The sequence below is a fragment of the Pelodiscus sinensis genome, unplaced genomic scaffold (assembly GCF_049634645.1).
Source record: "Pelodiscus sinensis isolate JC-2024 unplaced genomic scaffold, ASM4963464v1 ctg35, whole genome shotgun sequence".
NCBI lineage: Eukaryota > Metazoa > Chordata > Testudines > Trionychidae > Pelodiscus > Pelodiscus sinensis.
In genome coordinates, this window is record NW_027465908.1 from 2,076,265 (window position 1) to 2,093,548 (window position 17,284).

General features: G+C 44.9%; 2 protein-coding genes across 4 annotated transcripts in view; one reads left to right on the top strand and one right to left on the bottom strand.

Moving 5' to 3' along the window:
- Positions 1 to 4,330, top strand: part of LOC142824443 (junctional adhesion molecule C-like) — a 52,087-nt gene extending 47,757 nt beyond the window's left edge. The window contains exons 8-9 of the mRNA XM_075916412.1: positions 34 to 88; positions 1,580 to 4,330. Of these exons, the coding sequence (XP_075772527.1) occupies positions 34 to 88; positions 1,580 to 1,615 (91 nt within the window). The 3' untranslated portion in view covers positions 1,616 to 4,330. The remainder of the gene's footprint in view (positions 1 to 33; positions 89 to 1,579) is intronic.
- Positions 4,331 to 5,933: 1,603 nt separating this feature from the next.
- Positions 5,934 to 17,284, bottom strand: part of LOC102450522 (condensin-2 complex subunit D3-L) — a 54,168-nt gene continuing 42,817 nt past the window's right edge. For 2 of the 3 annotated variants that reach the window (XR_012899317.1, XR_012899316.1), the window contains exons 25-34: positions 16,602 to 16,739; positions 16,129 to 16,262; positions 15,774 to 15,973; positions 15,079 to 15,189; positions 14,003 to 14,170; positions 12,621 to 12,790; positions 12,181 to 12,317; positions 11,949 to 12,026; positions 6,832 to 7,041; positions 5,934 to 6,747 (exon numbers count right to left, since the gene is read on the bottom strand). Coding sequence is in view for 1 of the 3 variants with exons in the window: in XM_075916399.1 (XP_075772514.1) it covers positions 6,636 to 6,747; positions 6,832 to 6,892; positions 6,967 to 7,041; positions 11,949 to 12,026; positions 12,181 to 12,317; positions 12,621 to 12,790; positions 14,003 to 14,170; positions 15,079 to 15,189; positions 15,774 to 15,973; positions 16,129 to 16,262; positions 16,602 to 16,739 (1,384 nt within the window). In the remaining 2 variants the exon portion in view is untranslated. The remainder of the gene's footprint in view (positions 6,748 to 6,831; positions 7,042 to 11,948; positions 12,027 to 12,180; positions 12,318 to 12,620; positions 12,791 to 14,002; positions 14,171 to 15,078; positions 15,190 to 15,773; positions 15,974 to 16,128; positions 16,263 to 16,601; positions 16,740 to 17,284) is intronic. The other variant, XM_075916399.1, reaches the window with a different exon arrangement.

Below are 17,284 nucleotides of genomic sequence, written 5' to 3' on the forward strand. Positions count from 1 at the left end.
TCACAGGAATCAGCTCTTTTTCCCTTATTTCAGCTACAAGACTCCAGCAAAACCAGATGGTGTTAACTATATCCAGACAGACGACGAGGTAAGCTCAGGGATGGAAACAGTGTGCACATTACATCTTTCCTTTTAGATCTTTGAAGGGGTTGGGGAAGGGCCTCCCAGCTCAGGAATCACACATCACCTAGGCTACATCTACACTGGCACCCTTTTCCGGAAATGCTTAAAACGGAACAGTTTTCCGTTATAAGTATTTCCGGAAAAAGCACGTCTACATTGGCAGGATGCTTTTCTGCAAAAGCACTTTTTCCAGAAAAAAGCCCCGATCGTCATTTTCGCGATCGGGGCTTTTTGGCGGAAAAGACTACTGTGCTGTCTACACTGGCCCTTTTCTGGAACAGTTTTTCCGGAAAAGGACTTTTGCCCGAACGGGAGCAGCATAGTTTTTCCGGAAAAACACTGACAATTTTACGGTAGATCATCATTGCTTTTCCGGGAAAAGCAAGCGGCCAGTGTAGACAGCTGGCAAGTTATTCCGCTTTTCCGGAATAAGTGGCCCAGTGTAGACACAGCCCTAGGGCCTATAGTTACTCTCCAGAACAGAATTTCTTCAAGCATGGGTCGGACATAACTTGTGACATGAGGACCTAGGACTAAGAGGAAGGACAACAGCTGGGTTTTCCTTGGGAAAGGCTTGGTCCACATCTCCACTTGCCAGATGTTCTTCTGGTGATCAATCCTCTGGGGTTTGATTTAGCAGGTCTAGTAAAGACCTGCTAAAGCAAATGCTAAGGGCACCCCTGTCGGTGCCAGTGCTCCTTGCGGTCACAAGGAGTAAGGGAAGTCAACAAGAGTGTTTCTCCCATTGTGAAACTGCTCCAGAAAATCAGTGCAAGGTACATAGATTCCAGCCAGACAGTTCACATAGCTGAAGTTGCATATCTTGCATCAATTTTTTCTGCCAGTGTAGACCAGGTCCTAATTCTTGTACACTCTCTAGCGTAGGTCCTTTCTATGAATGATGGTGTTTAATCCTGAGAGTGGATTATAGCTTTATCAATCACGTATACTCTATTAATCAAGTCTGTCCAGGACAACACCCGTACTAGGCAACTGCCTGTCTTCAGGGACACCCCCAGTGTATCAAAGACAGCTCTGTTCTAGTTTAAGTAGCTAGCTGACTGCCTCCCATGGGATGAGCTTTTCTGGATTAATCAGACAGTCCATACTGGTGATGTAAGAAAGAGACTAGTGTATTTCATCCTAGGCTTCTCCTAATCTTTCTGTGGGCAGGGACCCCAAAGAAGCAGTGGGAGAGAGGAGAGGAAGTTTCTGCATTGGATGGGATCATTTGAAAGGAAACGTTAGGAGCTGGGTATTATGGGTGGACACTCGTCCTTACCAGCTTCTACAGGACGGAATGAGACAGAGGCCCAGATGGGATTTTGGGGGGAAAAACAAGATTACACAAATCACACCTGGTTTGCAAGGGTGGATTTGGGTTGGAGAGAGCGGATAGGAAGGTACCAGGCGATCCGTGGGGAATTTTGCTCCACCCGTTACTCTTTCATTGCAGGGTGACTTCAGACACAAATCGTCATTTGTTATCTGAGATGCCAAAAGAAGATTGCAAAGCATCCCGAACAAGTATGAAAATACCTCCCACAGGAACTCAACGCAAGAGCAAAAAGATGAACAAAGTGCGCTTGGAAGAGTTTAGAAAACACACAGACTTGACTTTTTTTTGCCAAAGTTAACACCACTCACTCCAAACCTCCGAACTCAGTCTTTTTCCTCTCCCAGAGATACCACCTGGACCACTTAACACCCCCCCTTGCACTGAGGAGCGGTTACCCTCCCTAAGATGGAGCATTTCCCTCCGCAAAGCTGTAGCCTTCGGAGCTGCAGATGCTCCTGGAACTGCCTTCTCCCTGGGGTGCAACCAGAATGTCCAGGCCAAACAGGGGAGAAGCTTTAGGTAAATGGGCATCTTGACCCAATAGACAAAAGGTGCTGATGTGGCAATAGATTCTAATCAAGATTCATCTGCAAAAGGGGAGAATCTTCTGCATAGCAGCTCAATGTTTAGGCTTGGGGCAGCCTTTACAGCTGTAACACAATTGTGCTGTTACCAGCTCCGCAAGTGAGGGTTTCATGCCCTCCCTTGTGTAATTTTATCATTAAAGGTCTGCTAGGCTGAGCTGTCAGAACTACATTTCCACAGAGCTCCTGAGCATGAGCCACACAGGCTACTGAATTCATTCACTGGCCCCAGTTGAGCATGTAGCGTGGGCCTCCGATGTTTGATTTGTGGGATTTAGGCACTCCAATCTGGGCTTGATTCTGTAGATGTGGAGATGGAATCTGCATCAAGCCCACAGTGATGGGTGAAGATGTAGTACAAGCAACCAACTGCTTTGAAGTTCTAACCCCTTCTGCAGCAGTGGTGAATTCCGGTTTCCCTGCCCCCTCGCACGTGCAAAGATTGCTTTTGTTCAGTTTTACGTAAAAAACCTTCCCTGTATGCAGGTAGCTTTTAATTCCAGTTTGCACCAAGCAGGCTTGCCTGTTGTGTAGCTGTTTAAATATTTTTAAGATTCTTACCCTGTAGAATCTTAGCATTAAGATCTCCCTTTTATGACATTTAAAGCCAAAACCACTTTCGTGAGCTGATTCTCACAATAGTACAGAGATGAATTCAAGCTTTTCTATAGACGCCGTTGATTTTGTAAAATTCTGTGTTCTAAATTTTTGCAAAGATATATTTTGATTACTTCAGCGAACGTAGCATTTCTATTTAAAATGTAAATATGTTATGCCAACAGTGTTAAATAATATAGTTATTTTTTTAAATACAAGTCCTTTTTAAACGGCAGCCAGGAGCTCAAATGCTGCTACAGCATGGCAGTATCAGAGCATATCAGTATTATTGCAGAGTGCAGCACAAGCAACTTTACCAAGTGTGGCCAGAGAAGCATCCTCTTTCTCCCAAGCTAGCTTCAACATTTTCCTTGCCAAGAGAGGTCTTATAGGCTATAGAGTCACTCAGGGATCCTTTCTGTAAGTTTAAGGCAGAAGTTAATTCAGTTTTATATTTCAAATTACTGTTTTCTTGCAAAAGACCAGTGCCCATTTGCAAGAGTTATCCTGTGAAGATTTTTGAATTCAGTTCTGACCAAGTGACAGAGTGACTAATGGTTGCCGAAGATCAATCTCTCTGCGAGTTCTTTAAGCTCATTCAAAATCTGGCAGCTACACCATCTCTTGAGAATTTTTAGATTGCATAGCAAGGGGTAGGGGGCAGATAGCTCTGGAATTCTGAAAGCAAAAAGCTTGATAGAAAACTGCTTTCAAGACGTTAGTTATAACTTCTTAGATGGTAGGTGCTACCACTTTCTTGTCTTTAAAGGGATCGTATAGAATTCCTTGCATTCAGAGATGTACACTTATGGCATTGGGCAAATGTTAAATGTAGATGCAACACTAGAGCTGTTCAGTGCTGTGATTGAAGAATGGATTTTAATGTAGCATAATTTAGTGTTTTATTTCAAATATAAATTGAGTTGTCTTACCTTTTGATGCATACAGTATTTTGAATACTTGACAATTTGGACTGTCAGTGTTATTATTTTTTTTGTTGTGTTCTGTATTAATCTGCCTTGGACTTTCCACCACATATTGAGTGATTTTTGGGGGCCTTGCTGGACATGCCATTGCTGCATTTATTTAAATTTAGTCCCAACACTTCCTTCACTTGCTTTCAAAAGCAGAGGTATAGATGAGGTAGCAGTAATATGGGTGTGCTCTCCAGAGGGTAGGGACACCTCACAATTGATTTACAGTTACCTTTAAGATGTGATCTTCACCCAAACTGGGTATTCCTGTCTATTGGCTGAATTTTGTCCCTTGAGAATGGGATAATTTAACACACTTTACCCTCCAGTTGTATCCACGACTCCTTTTTTTTTATATTGCTTATAGAACATTAAGATGAAGAGAGGGAAAAAAAGCTTACATTCATAGCTTCTGGCATTATAGGGAGTACGTCTGACACTTTTAACCTTTTACCAGAGGCAGGATTTCTCAGCTAGCAGACTCAGCATGCATGGTGAATACGACAGATTTATTTTTCAGCTCTAAAAATGTGACAGTGGCATCTCTAGTGGGATAAAAGGACCCTTCCCCCTCCAAGACATAACTCAGCCTATTTGATTTACAGAACTTGCTGTAAATAGTTTAATCTGCAGGTTTGTACTAATGTATTACATTTAACTTGCCAAGAATGTTTTACATACATATCTAGGTATTAAAACATCCTTGTACTGTTTTTTTTTTTAATTCTATTTATTCTAACCTGTGTTTGTTTTGAATTCAGTGTAACAGGAAAGATTCCTTCTGTTTTCTGACAGATTGCTTGTCTACTTCATTTGGTGACTTACAAAGAAGTTACAAAACACATGTAAATACTTAAATCATTCGGTTTATTGTGGAAAGTTTTTCCACCTCCATTTCTTCTCTTGAGGAGATGGATCATTTCCCATTGTGTTATAGCTGTTTCTGGTCAAAGACAATTCAAGAAAACTTCTGATAAGTTTTATTTTTGATCTAGCCTCAGTGTAATTTAAAACGCATTGCTTTCTTACTGTTTAATATACCTAATTAATTAGGGGGAGGAATGTCGGATGAAAGCATAAAAAAAGAAGGTAGTCATACTCAAAACCACTTGGAATTTACTCAGTACATCTCACTATATTAATTCAGATTAAGTTCTTTCTTAAAGCAGAATCCTGAAAGTGACCACAATATCGGTAAGGTTAAAATGGAAGTTGAGTTTTGCCCCTCTCCTGGTTCAGTTTTTCCATTTCTTTTTGTGCTGGGGCAGTCCTGGCCTTATTAGCAAAGTAGTAAATGCTTATGGAGGGCTGTAGCAAAATGCACTGTCACTTCAGTTTTGGAGTTTGAAATCTTCAGACAGTTATGTAATGCAAGGGTAGGGCAGCAGTTCTGAAGTTGAGCAGCAGAAGAGCTCAATCACGTACACATGGGCATGAAGAAGGCTGGTCTTTCAACCTTAACTATGCAGTTCCAGCGTTCTCACTAGTGTTTTGCACAGAACAAAACAGCTTTTTTGTACTGAGCTCTAAAATTCAACATGACTTACCATCCCCAGTAAAACATGCAGCGCCTGTTTTCAGTGAAATGAATAAGATCATGTTCAAAATCTGCCGTTCCGACAGCTGAAGCTGTACTGAATGCATGAGTAAGTCATGCCAGTTGGCTGATGGTAGAGGCTTTATTTGGCCTGAAAAACAGTGATAATAAGAATTGGGACATTGCAAGCAGCTGCTCCTAATGGGTGGGGATTCCCACAGGAATTCAAGTATTCATATGGCTGAGCGCCCCAGCTGTTGGGATGACTGCCAGAACAGTAGAGCTTCACTGTAGGCATGAAAGAGATGAAAGCAGGGGGCAAGAAATAAGGCAGTAAGGGGCAATTGAGGCTAGTGGGAAGATTGGCACAACCAAGCCAGTTTTCTGGGACAGGGTAGTTTTGCTCACTGCGTTTGCATGCCTAGAATTTGCAGCACGGGCAGATTGAACCATAGGAGCACTTTGATTGGCTGCAGAGGGAGCACCTGGCTCTCATAGTTGCGTGCAATCAGCATGCACCTCACTTCACATTTCCTTGCTGGAAGTGTGTGTCATGTTTGTAATACCAGGAGGAAAAAACCGACGGAAACCAGCAGAATCTGGCAACCCTGCACGTAGAAAAGAGCAAAGTGTCTCACTGGCCGTACAGAATCCTAGCGGGCCACATGCGGCTGTTAAGCTGCAAGTTGCCCATCACTGAAGGTAAATGCAGTAAGGCTAGAGATTTTAAGTGAAAATAGTTTCCTTCTATTAAAGCATGAAACGCTGAGAGGTGGATGGAATTTGTTCTCTAAACATTTATTTTTCATAAAATTATAACAGCTGGAAATAAGAACTTGGTCCAAGAGTAAAAATACTCCATTCAGGAAAGAAAGGAAGGCTGTAATATATACATAGAATTGACTTTTCACCACGCGTACATCCTTAATAACTTGAAATTACATCAGATTTGCAGGTACAGTAGTTTCAAGCTATTCTATATTTGTAGAAAATGTGGAAACTGGTGTATTATGAACAGGGAACGGCAGGACGCCAAGAGGCTGATTGAAGCCAATAGCCATTCCGGTCATGTATGGTAGCAAGCTGTAACAAACATACCAGTCTCAACCAAGACAGTATTCCTAATGGCTCCATTTAAAATGGACTAGAGCTCATGGCCAGGACAGCCTGACATTTCAAAATGGGCAAGCTTATAAATTCTGTGCAGTGAACAGCGAATCATTTCATACAACAGCTTAGTGGCTGCTGTCCTACTGCAAAGAATGTCGTTAACTGCTCCAAACTCACCACTTTATAAATCAAAGCAAACTCCTCCTGTGTGTGCAAATATCCACATATAAAAACAAGGCGGGGAAGGAGGGACACCGGTACACGCAGTGATACATAATTATAGCTGTAGAAGCAAGAAGAATTCATGGTCAACATGATGAGATGCTATACAAGAGTGTTTCAGAAGCACACAGTGTGTGGATGGGGAAGTATCAGTTGGCTGGTTTGAGGGGAGCTTTCCGCTGGGATCTCCTTAGACTTGGAACGGGACTGCTTTTTCTCTTGGATGGAGATTCTACCTTCCACTGACGAGGCAGGGGCCCTCTACAGAAAGGAAACAACTGTTTATTTTTAAAGACACTTGTATTACTTACAGCCACTGGTAACTAGGGCCTGGGCTAAACTTACGGCTTATCAGGTGACATCAGACAGAGAACATCTTTTTGTTGATCTTGGGATCCTTTTTTTTCTGCAAGTGACATTTGAAAGTTAAAAATGCCCATTGGATTTTTTTTAAAAGTTAGGAGCAGGAAAATAACTTGCCTTCAGCTGAAGCAGGTGTGTGTGTCAGGCTGATGTAACTGACCCCAGCCCCAAAGGTCAAGTTATCAACGGTCTCTGAAAGAAACATAGGCATCAGCAGTCAGCTTGTAATACGGCCATAGGGCAAGACAGTGCATTCGTACCCAACTCAAAACAAGCACGCATGGTTCTTTCTGGCCCACTGAACCAGGTATCAGCTCATCTAGGTACAATGAAGGCAATGCAATGAGACTGGTCATCCGCCCTGCCCACAGACAATTTTACACCTGCAAACGTTTCCTTCACACTGTGTGCCTGAGAGTAGGAATTGCACCCATGTCCCTAACCAAGGCAAACCCCATGTAGTCAAGTCATAGCCTGCGTTACTATTTCCAGGTTTGCATGTGCTTCAGGAGGAGGAGAGAAGCACATGCTGTCAAGTGAATAAATAAAACTCCACTGATGTTTAGCTGAAAACCCAACTACTCTGTATAACTTCATCTTTCATATTTAGGGAGGAAAACACTTAGGTTCCAGTTGGTTTGAATAATTGTTAATTGAAAACTAGCAGCATTAGTAGCACCCCTCCATTTGCTACTGTTGATCTCTAAGCTGCAGCAGTCTATGGAGGAAGAAGCTGAAGAAGTGGTCATTCAAGGCCATTCCAAGACAAGAGTCTACTAGAAGTATAGTGTGCAAGCCTGTGTCTCAGCTTCAAAGTAACACACGTGTTCACAATAATCTGGTTGTCACTACAGGTTGGAGCTCCTGGTCTGCCACCCCCAGGACCTAACTGGTCCCGAACAAGGGATTTTTGCCAGACCAGAGGTGGTCATTTCTGGTCCCCTAGCTCAGCTCCTCTTGCCCCGGCTGCCGGCCTCCCCACTGGCACCTACCCAGCCACTCTGCCAGCAGCCTTCTGCTGTGCTGGGCTCCCTGCCCCACCAGCACTGCTGTGGGGGCCCGTGGGTCCCTCTGCTGAGGCTCCCAGCTCCACCATGGCCCCCCTGCCTTAACTGACTGCTGCCCCTCCTCTGGGGCTCCGACCACCCTGCTGCCAGCTCAGTTGGATCCCTGTGGCAAGGCTCCTGGCAACCAGCCCCCTTGCAGCCAGCTGGGCTGGGCTCCTGGCACCCAGAGGGCTCCTGCCTCTGGCCCTCCACCAGGACTCTCTGGTCTAGCAACATCTGGACCACAGAGTCCCGGTTTAGAGTTTCAACCTGTATTAGACTTGACGGAACCTTCGTTTTTGGGGGCTACTGGAGATTTCTCACTAAAACTACAACAGCTTGTCCACACCATCCCATACATGCCTGGTCGGGCTCCCCCTACTGGACATTAACCAAACTGCTGCATTTGAACCCAAACACAGGCTCCTCTAGGCTTCTAAGGTCACTGCGACCAGACACCACTTTCTGGCCTCTTAGGCTCATTCTCAGGGAACCAACTTGCTGTCTGGTGCCATTAAGACACCACAGTCCAGCTGCCTTTGGCTAGAATCAGGCCGAGATGGTCAAGGCATGCCATTGTCCAGCTCTGTTGTTTATCTTGCCTGGATTGGCTTTTGATTCTTGCAAGACAGGCCTCTGAATTTCCTGACTTTATGCAGTGAAAACCTTGTGGGGTTTTCACACATGGTAAATGACCACACCTGCCTCACTTTAGTCCATGCTACACAAAATTAGTACCAAGTATTCTTTCCGCATTCCCTGTTTCTTAGGGATGTTAGCTAACGGTTAACTGAAGAGTTGACTAACTGCATGAATTGTTAGCGGTTAGTCGACTATTCTGTCGTCCCCAGGGTTGGGGCTGACAGCCAGTGCAATCTAGCCACACTCCCAGGGAGCCCTCTGCCATCCCACGCTGCTCTCTAGATCAGAGGCAGCAGCACAGTGTGCCAGGCAGTAGCCGGTCCACGAGAGGAGCCAGTTTAAAAAACACTCCCTCAAATACAGAGGCAGTAGCGCAGTGTGGCGGCAGTCCCTGTCCATGGGGAGAGGCTGCTGGGGGCTGAGGAAGGCTGCCCAAAAGCAGCCTCTGGTTGCAGTGGCCTGGGCTGGCCGCAGACAGAGGCTTCTCCAGTAGCAGCCCCTATCTGATCAAGGGTTGCTGCCACGAAGCAGCCTCGGTCTGCAGTGAAGCCAGTGCTAGCATGGGGGCTGATTGCTCCGACGCTGTAGCATCCCCTGGCTTGGAGTCTGCTTTAGTCGGTTAACCGGTTAAACGTTAGGTCAATCTAATGTTTAACTGACTAACAGATTAAGTGGGGTTTCACATCTCTAGATATCACTGGTGTTTGCATTTACATGTGAAATAATCTATTCTGTGCCAAGCCTTCTTATCCATTTTCACTGTCAAGAGCAAGCAGGAGATGAGAAAGACCCGAGGGTGACAGACTGATCTGCTAGCCAGAAGAAAGTCTTACAAGTACAGGGATGAGAGATCACTCAACATCTGAAGTCGGAAGTGATTTACAAAGAACCGCATCTGCAGGAGTTTTACAACCGACAGACCAAAGGAAAAAACTATTCTATTGATCCTCTTAACAACCAACCAGATCCAGTGCCATCATGCAGACAGCTCAGTACAGATGAGCTGAAGCAGCAGTAACGCAATGTACAGTGTGTGTCACTGATGAGAATGCAGGCTGCCAGAAAACAAAGCAGGAATTTAGGCCTGGTCCCACTGGGGATTAACATTCTCCCCATTTTATAGCATATGGCTCTGAAGTGGAGCAGCAGTGCAAGTCCCCGAGAGATAGACAAGCAGCAGATGAAGGAGGATTTCTGCTCCGTAAAGCATCCCAGTGGTTATCTTATCTGCAAAAAGCACTGAGCGTTCGGGTCGCACAGTGGACTGGTTGATGTTGATCACTAGACAGATGGAACTAGCACAAGAGAGTGGAGAATACACAAAGATAAGGCTCAGATAGTCTATTAAATGCACCCAGTTGTCTTGCTCGGCTTCTGCTCGCATGTGGAGATCAGACGTTTGCATATGTATGCAGCTAGTCTGCTGCCTAAATGGCCATGTTTATATGGGAACCCCACTTTTGTGCACCCTAGGTATTTCTAAACAACTGAGGTACAGGCTACTCTTGACACCTATTTTAAATATCAGGACTGAAATGTTTAATGACAGCTGACCTGTCAGTGTGACAGTTAAGATGGAGTTTGCTTGATTCGTGGGGGGAGAAGGGGGCGTTAACTCTGCACACAGAGTGGCTGGTACGGGATGTGCCCTCAAAGAAATTCTTCAGTGGGAAAGGCCAAGGCGAGTGAAGGAAATGCATTGATAAGGCAGCTCAGCACAGTACAGTAAACTTCCGATAATCCAGCACCGTTAGGACCCAGGGGGTGCTGGATTATCAGATATGCCAGACTATCGGAAGGGGGGCGCCACCCCAGACCCCTCATAGCCCCCCTTCCGATAGGGACGCCTGGGGCAGCAGCTGAATCGGGATGCCTGGGACGGAGCAGCTGGGGCGCTGCTGGGTTGGTCCTCGCAGCGCCACACCTCCGGGCTGCAGGACCAAACCAGCAGCACCCCAGATGTCCCCGATTCAGCTACTGCTGAAACTGACCAGTGGCTGATTCCAGGAAGCCGAGGCAGAGCAGCTCTGCCTCAGGCTTCCTGGAGTCAGCCGCTGGTCAGTTTGAGCAGCAGCTGAATCGGGGACAGCTGGGGTGCTGCCGGGTTGGTCCCGCAGCCCCAAGGGGCAGCGCTACGGGACCTACTCGGCAGCACTCCAGCTGCTCTGCCCCCGGCGTCACCAATTCAGCCGCTGGTCAGTTTTAGCAGTGGCTGAATCGGGGAAGCCAGGGGCAGAGCAGCTCCAATGGTCCGGCTGCCCAGAGCACTTCCGGGTTCCTGATGGTTTTACTGTAATATTTCATGCTCCAGGCCATATGAGGGGTTCTGGAGACGTACTGCCCACCCAGCAACTACCCCGATGGTCACCTACAAAAGGCTAACAGGAAGTGGCCTGCCACATTTCGCACTCTCTCTGCACACGCGTGCCTCCTTCTGATGATCAGAGAGATTAGGCTTATTGCCATAGGCCAGTCGGATACTTCTAAACGCCAAAGAAATTAAGTCAACTGCCTTTTATCATCACAAAAGGGTCTTGCATAACACACAGGGACTCAATCAGAAATGCCTCCAATAAATGGAAATTTGTCAAGGACACATTTTGTGAGGCTGTAATTTAGCTGCCACAGACATAATGGGCAGAGACACTTACTAGTGACCTGTGTTTCAGAGTTCTCCCAATTCATTGCTGCTATAGTTTACATTGCTTGTCTCCACAGCTGAGAACAAAACAATTATTGCTTCCCCCACACTCACTTCAGCTCTTATCTAGAGAAGAGTGCTGTCTGGGAGAACACTTCACAGGTTATTAATACCACTTTATCAGATCCAAGCCAATTGTATAAACATCTTTCCGCTATCACAGCTTATCTCTGAAGACGTTGATGGACTAGGTCTCAGCTGAGTCCTGAACTAGACTCTTCATCAAACAGAAGGCAAATGTCTGCCCTAGCAGGTATCTTTTTTAGTGTGGCAGAATCTACAGTGCTGAGCAGAGCAAGATGATCACAGGGAGCTGTGCTGAGCAGTAGCACAGGCACTGTGGCAGATGCAGGTCAGTCTAGGGAGCATGCCACGCAGATGAGCCAGAAATAGTAGGGGAAACCACCCCCCACAGCACACAGTGGCCAAGAAGTTAGGAGAGAAAAAAAAAGCAAGCAAGCATTCCCTCCATTCAGTAGCCAGAAGTACAGGCCTTATCATACACTGTCTCCACACTAGCATGTCATGCTGTGACTCTCAAAGACTCCCTTGTTTGGCACTGTTGCAATACAGATATACAATAATCCGGAGAAAAGTGGCTCTTTACTAACTAATGAAAGGATGACTACGGCTGCACTACAGTCGAGGCTAAACTGGGGCAAAGAAGGAGTTCTTGGGCAACTTGAAATGTACGGAGCTGGGCTACTTACGGTCAGGAGTACTGATTGCTCGGCCCACCAGGGAAACGTTTGCTCCAGTAGACTGTTGGTTTAGGCTACACAAAGACACTAGAAGTAACAAGAAAATTAAAAAGTTAAGGACAGAAAATTCTCCCCAACACAGTTTTACAACCACGCCTCCTGCTCACAGGTCTAAACCACCAGGCGGCTTCCACACTGAACCTGCTCTGTAGCATGCAAAAGCCTGCTGTTAGCTGCTTACCTTGCTTGCTGTCAGCTGTGCTTGCTGGAGACGGCGAGTGCGGCCTTCCTCCCACACTTCTGCTGCGCTGCTTGTTACTGGCCTCCATGGCTTTCTTGGCAGAGTTCAGGATGGCAAGCGTGCTCAGGGACATCTGTCTATAAGGCAAAGGAAGCCACACTCTCTAAGGGGTTCCTTCTACAAGTCACTCCCAATGCAATACATTTAGGGAAGATCTTGCTCACTTCCAATTCACTATCAAACTCCCAGCAGTCTCTCTGTAACACACACACACACACACACACACACACACACACACACACTAAGACTATGGTGACTATGGTCTACTTACTGGGGTATTCACATTACCCACCTGAGAAAAGAGAAGATGCCTTGACACACTATTTAATGCCCACCTGCAGAGCACCATTCTAACCAACTGTACAATTTGAAATCCATACCTGGGTCTAAACAGTTGCTGCTTCAAAATGCCAGCTCTGGGCGTAGTAAACCCAAACGGAGCAGGGCAAGCAGGAGACCCAGACAACGAAGGCCGTCTCCCAGCAACAGGTGAATGGGCATTGTTGTTCTGGCCATTAGGAGGCACTGCTGTGTCTGAACTTGGGGATTCCTATGGAAGAGAAGGGGAAATGATCTGCCAGAATTTCATTATTTTATGCATGTAATTCATAGGACTGTCACAAAGACACCATGTCACGCTATGAATCCAGTGTGTCTGGTTAAGACATGCCCAGGAGCCATATCTATAGCCCAAGATGTTCAAAAAAATCACTTGTCAATCTGGGTGTTCAACCTGACACATCTAATAAAGTGGCCTCAATTTCAAGAGCAGGAGCTGAAAGTCAAGTGCCTTTAAAATGTCTTGTTATGTAGCCAAAAACTGAGGCGCTAAGGATCACTCATTCTGTCTGAAAATCTTGACCTACAACCGCTGAGGATATATGTAATCGAGCCACGGTTGAATTACTTCATTAAAGAGAGTTCAGATCAAATGGTGTAACTTAGGGAGATGGATCCTTGTCACAGGAGCTGCAAGAACCACTGCTGCCAGTTCCTCAAAGCCTACTGAGAAAAAGAACTTGACCAGTTAAGCGAAGGTCTGGCCACAGCCAGGAATTTTAGACTTGCAGCAACAGTCCCCCTAACTTTTCAGGCTGTGCACAGGAAGGTTTTCATGAGTTTCCTGATTTTATGAACACTAGGAATAAGGCAGATGTGAACACACAAGGGTTCAGGGTTCAGATGTACACCCCTGAGGATAGCTTGCAGGATTGTTCTAGTACATGGGAACACTAGAACGTGAAGTTGAAACTGACTGGGTATTTTCAGGGTGGAAGCAGAGTAACACACATGGCGGGGGGGAGGGATAGCTCAGTGGTTTGAGCATTGGCCTGCTAAACCCAGGGTTGTGAGTTCAAGCCTTGTGGAGGCCATTTAGGAATTTGGGGCAAAAACTTGTCAGGGATGGTACTTGGTCCTGCTGTGAAGGCAGGGGACTGGCCTCAATGACCTTTCAAGGTCCCTTCCAGTTCTAGGAGATAGGCAATCTCCATTAATTTAATTTTATTTATGGTAAATAACACATTAGACTGTAAGTTCTGTTTGAATTCATCAATGTCAGAGAGGAAAGAGTTTTTAAAATTGTTATCGATGTCTCTAAAAAAAATAAAGCCCTGCTCGGCTGGAACTATAGCAGTGAGAAAGACACAGAAGAACCAGTCAAAGTACCATACATGGGCTTTGTAATGTGATTTATAGCTGTAAGCTGTATGGCCACTGGCTACAAGTGCAGCATACACCTAGTTCTGGTGGACGCCAGTACCTGGATTGTGTTCAGGACATTGGTGACCTCTATCTGACCTTCTTCCCTCTCTCTCTCCCTGGCCAGCTGCTCTTCATATTTTTTCATGTCATACTCCAGCTCTGCGGCCAGCTGCTTGTCCACTGCAAAGAAGTCTTTGATTTCATTCCGATAATCTTGCATCACTTCCTGGAAGGCGCAACAGTTAATTTACTTTGACTTCCCTATTTCAAAATCTCTTCTTACCAGCACTTAACATGCATGTTCACATCACAGCTCTTGAAGTTCAAATGGAAACGCTAGTTGGGACAGCACAACTGTTTGTTTAAATGACAAAGTAGGTCTAGCAAAGAGATCTGCTGCTGATCATAACTGCTATGAACATTGAAAGTTTCTGCCCACTCCACGGAGAGAAGCCTTTTACTTAGCGTAGTACACAGCCTTCATCTGTAGTCCCATCACCACAGAGCAACCGGACAACCTGGCTATCAGAAAGGAACAGTTTACCCGATCAAGCGATACAATGTCATTTCACTGGGTTTCAAAACATCCTTCTATGGCAGCTTCAGGTTGAAACCCTGCAGTGGGACTGGGATCCTGCAGGTTCCATGGGACCCTTTGCCATAATAGTGGGCACAGGAAAAATGTACTTATGTTGTGGGCAGGATTGGATGTTGGGCAATTTGCTGTAAATCACTCGCCAGTTTGTCATAAATAGAATTTCAGCAATCTGAAGTAAAGGGTTTAATACTTTAATTTTAGTAAGGGATAAAAAGAGATTTGATGTCTATTGTAACAAGAGTGAAAGTGTTTTTACATGGTTTAAGCAAGATTAATTTTATTCTTTTAGTGGTTAAAATTGTGCCTGAATTTCATGTGTGCATGTATACAAAAATATACAAACACTTTTTTTTCTTTAGTACCATGAGAGGAATCTGTCTCTCGTGTGATCAGTCAGATCTAGGGTTTTTGTGGGATATAAATAAAAGGAACAACGTAGATACTGCGAGGCAGGATTAAAATATAGACTTTGGGTTCTACTTCTGGCCACGAGTCCAAATTCTCAATCTGGGAGAAAGACACAAGTCTTCCCTTACCCGCAGATAGTTCATGAGGTCTCTCAGAGCTGGAATCCTATTCTGTTCCAACAAAGACTTCAATGAAGTTATTATTGGGATGATGTTTTCTATGAAGTTCTTCTTCTGAACCTGTAGTTAATAAAACACAAACATTTAATATACAAGAACAAGAGACAAATAACAGCACACCGTGCACACATCCCACAGTGTGTATGAACACTGTGGTTTCACTTTTATGCTTGTCCGCATCTGTTATTCTAATGGAAAGCTGCAGACAGCTGCATCAAAACCTATCATTAACTTCAAATGCTTCATCCGTAAGAGTGTCTTAGAGCCAAACTGAGCCATAGAGTAACTCAACTGACTTTAGAAAAGTTCTATCAGTTTACACCACATCTGAATTTGGCTCTTGAACTAGGGAGGAATCGTTTAAAACACATCAGTCACAAAAACTGCAGGTACAGTCTAATTCAAATTGATTGTTCAAGGAAACCTCAAAAAGCCAGCATGCCTTTGTAGGACATTTTCATTTTGCGACATGTGCTGCTTGCACAGATTCACCAGATCATAAGGACTGTATGGACATAAAATGTGGGGAGATGGGTGGCAGTCCCCACTATAGATCAATGCACTTCAGATTCACCCTAGCTGTAGGTTTAGATTTCATTCGGTGCTGTGCCCATTCTTCCCACTCTATGTCAAGTGATACTCACTTGTGAGATGAGTTTCTTTTGCGCTGCTTGCATGACAGCATTGGCCATGGCCATTTCATCCTCATCTGGCTGGATATCTTCATCGGGTTTAGCTCTCATAGCTGATAGTTTGATCTCTTTGCAGCTAAGGATTTCAAATGTATCGGAAAGCAACCCATTGGCTTCCATGTCCAGTGGGAGGATGCCATCCACGAAGCATGCTGTAAAATATTGGGAGAGATTTTTATTCCCAGAATCATGTTAAGCCGGGGCAAAAGGGTCCCTGTGATGCACCCAGAGGCTAAACAGATGCAACTGGCTCATCAATGGATTTGTTTTTACACTGCTCAATCTGTGCCAAAAATGATGACCCTACCTAAGATGTTCAGGCTGATTTTAGAAGTGATGTTGAACCTTTGCTCATCAGTAAAATGCTCAAGCAGGAACCTGTAGATCTGCATTCTTTTTCCTTTATTATCTTTCCCCTTCAGCGAAAAGAGGTTCTTCTCCCTGAGTAAATGAAGACATTTTAACTCCAGCCAACAAACATACATGGCATTATACAAGTAACAAGACTTCAAATCTGGCAAGAAACATTTGAATGCCACCTTAAAGGTCTAAAAAGCGGCTGCATAACGTACACACGCAGTCTATCAGAAGTTTCTCGTGGAAGGTGCCAGAAGGAAGGCAGAATAGTGTTCGTTTAATGGGAATTATTCTTAGGGTTTTATTGTTCATTGCCACATACTCTAAATGACCATGAAAACTCTGCTCCAGGCCCACAACCCTTGCTGCATTCCCAGCACCACACTGATATTCACATGCAATTCCTGCTAAATATTCACTGACCGTTCAGTCTGGGGGAACTTGTTGTACTTCTCATGTTTCTCATAGCCATTGAAGTGGAAAATGCACTCGATGAAGTGTTGGGAGAACATGACTGGGTTCCTCTTCAGTAACAAGTGCACCAGGCAGAACTCCCCAAACCTGGATACAGGGTTGAAAAGTTAGAACCACCTCAACAGGACACGTAACGATTTCCCTGCCACATCAGGGCCTTGAGAAAGATGCTGAACTATTTACTTCATGCTCCATTTTCCCCCATCCAGAATTATGCTGAAAAGCTTTCAGCATCTATGATGCAAGCTTACTCAAATTATAAATACAAAGAAGCTCAACACAATTAAGAGGGAGGGAGAGAAATAACTTACATGAACCAAAAACCAGGCATAACATTGCCAATGACTCTTTAAGTGGTCTACGAGCCTAAATCCTATTTTAAAAAGTGACAGACACTTTGGAGACTAAGGCCCAGATTTTCAAGATACTGAGTCACTGCTTCTCCTAGAATCACAACACCTAGCTGATTTTGGCTCATACAACACATTTTCAAAGGGATTTAGGCACTCAGAATAATCACAGCTTTAGCCTGGACAATGGTCAGTTGAGTAGGCAGTACAAGATTTTGTTACAAACTGAAGGCTACTTCATGCCCCTCTGCCCGGTACACAAACTGTTGTGGATCAAGAAAG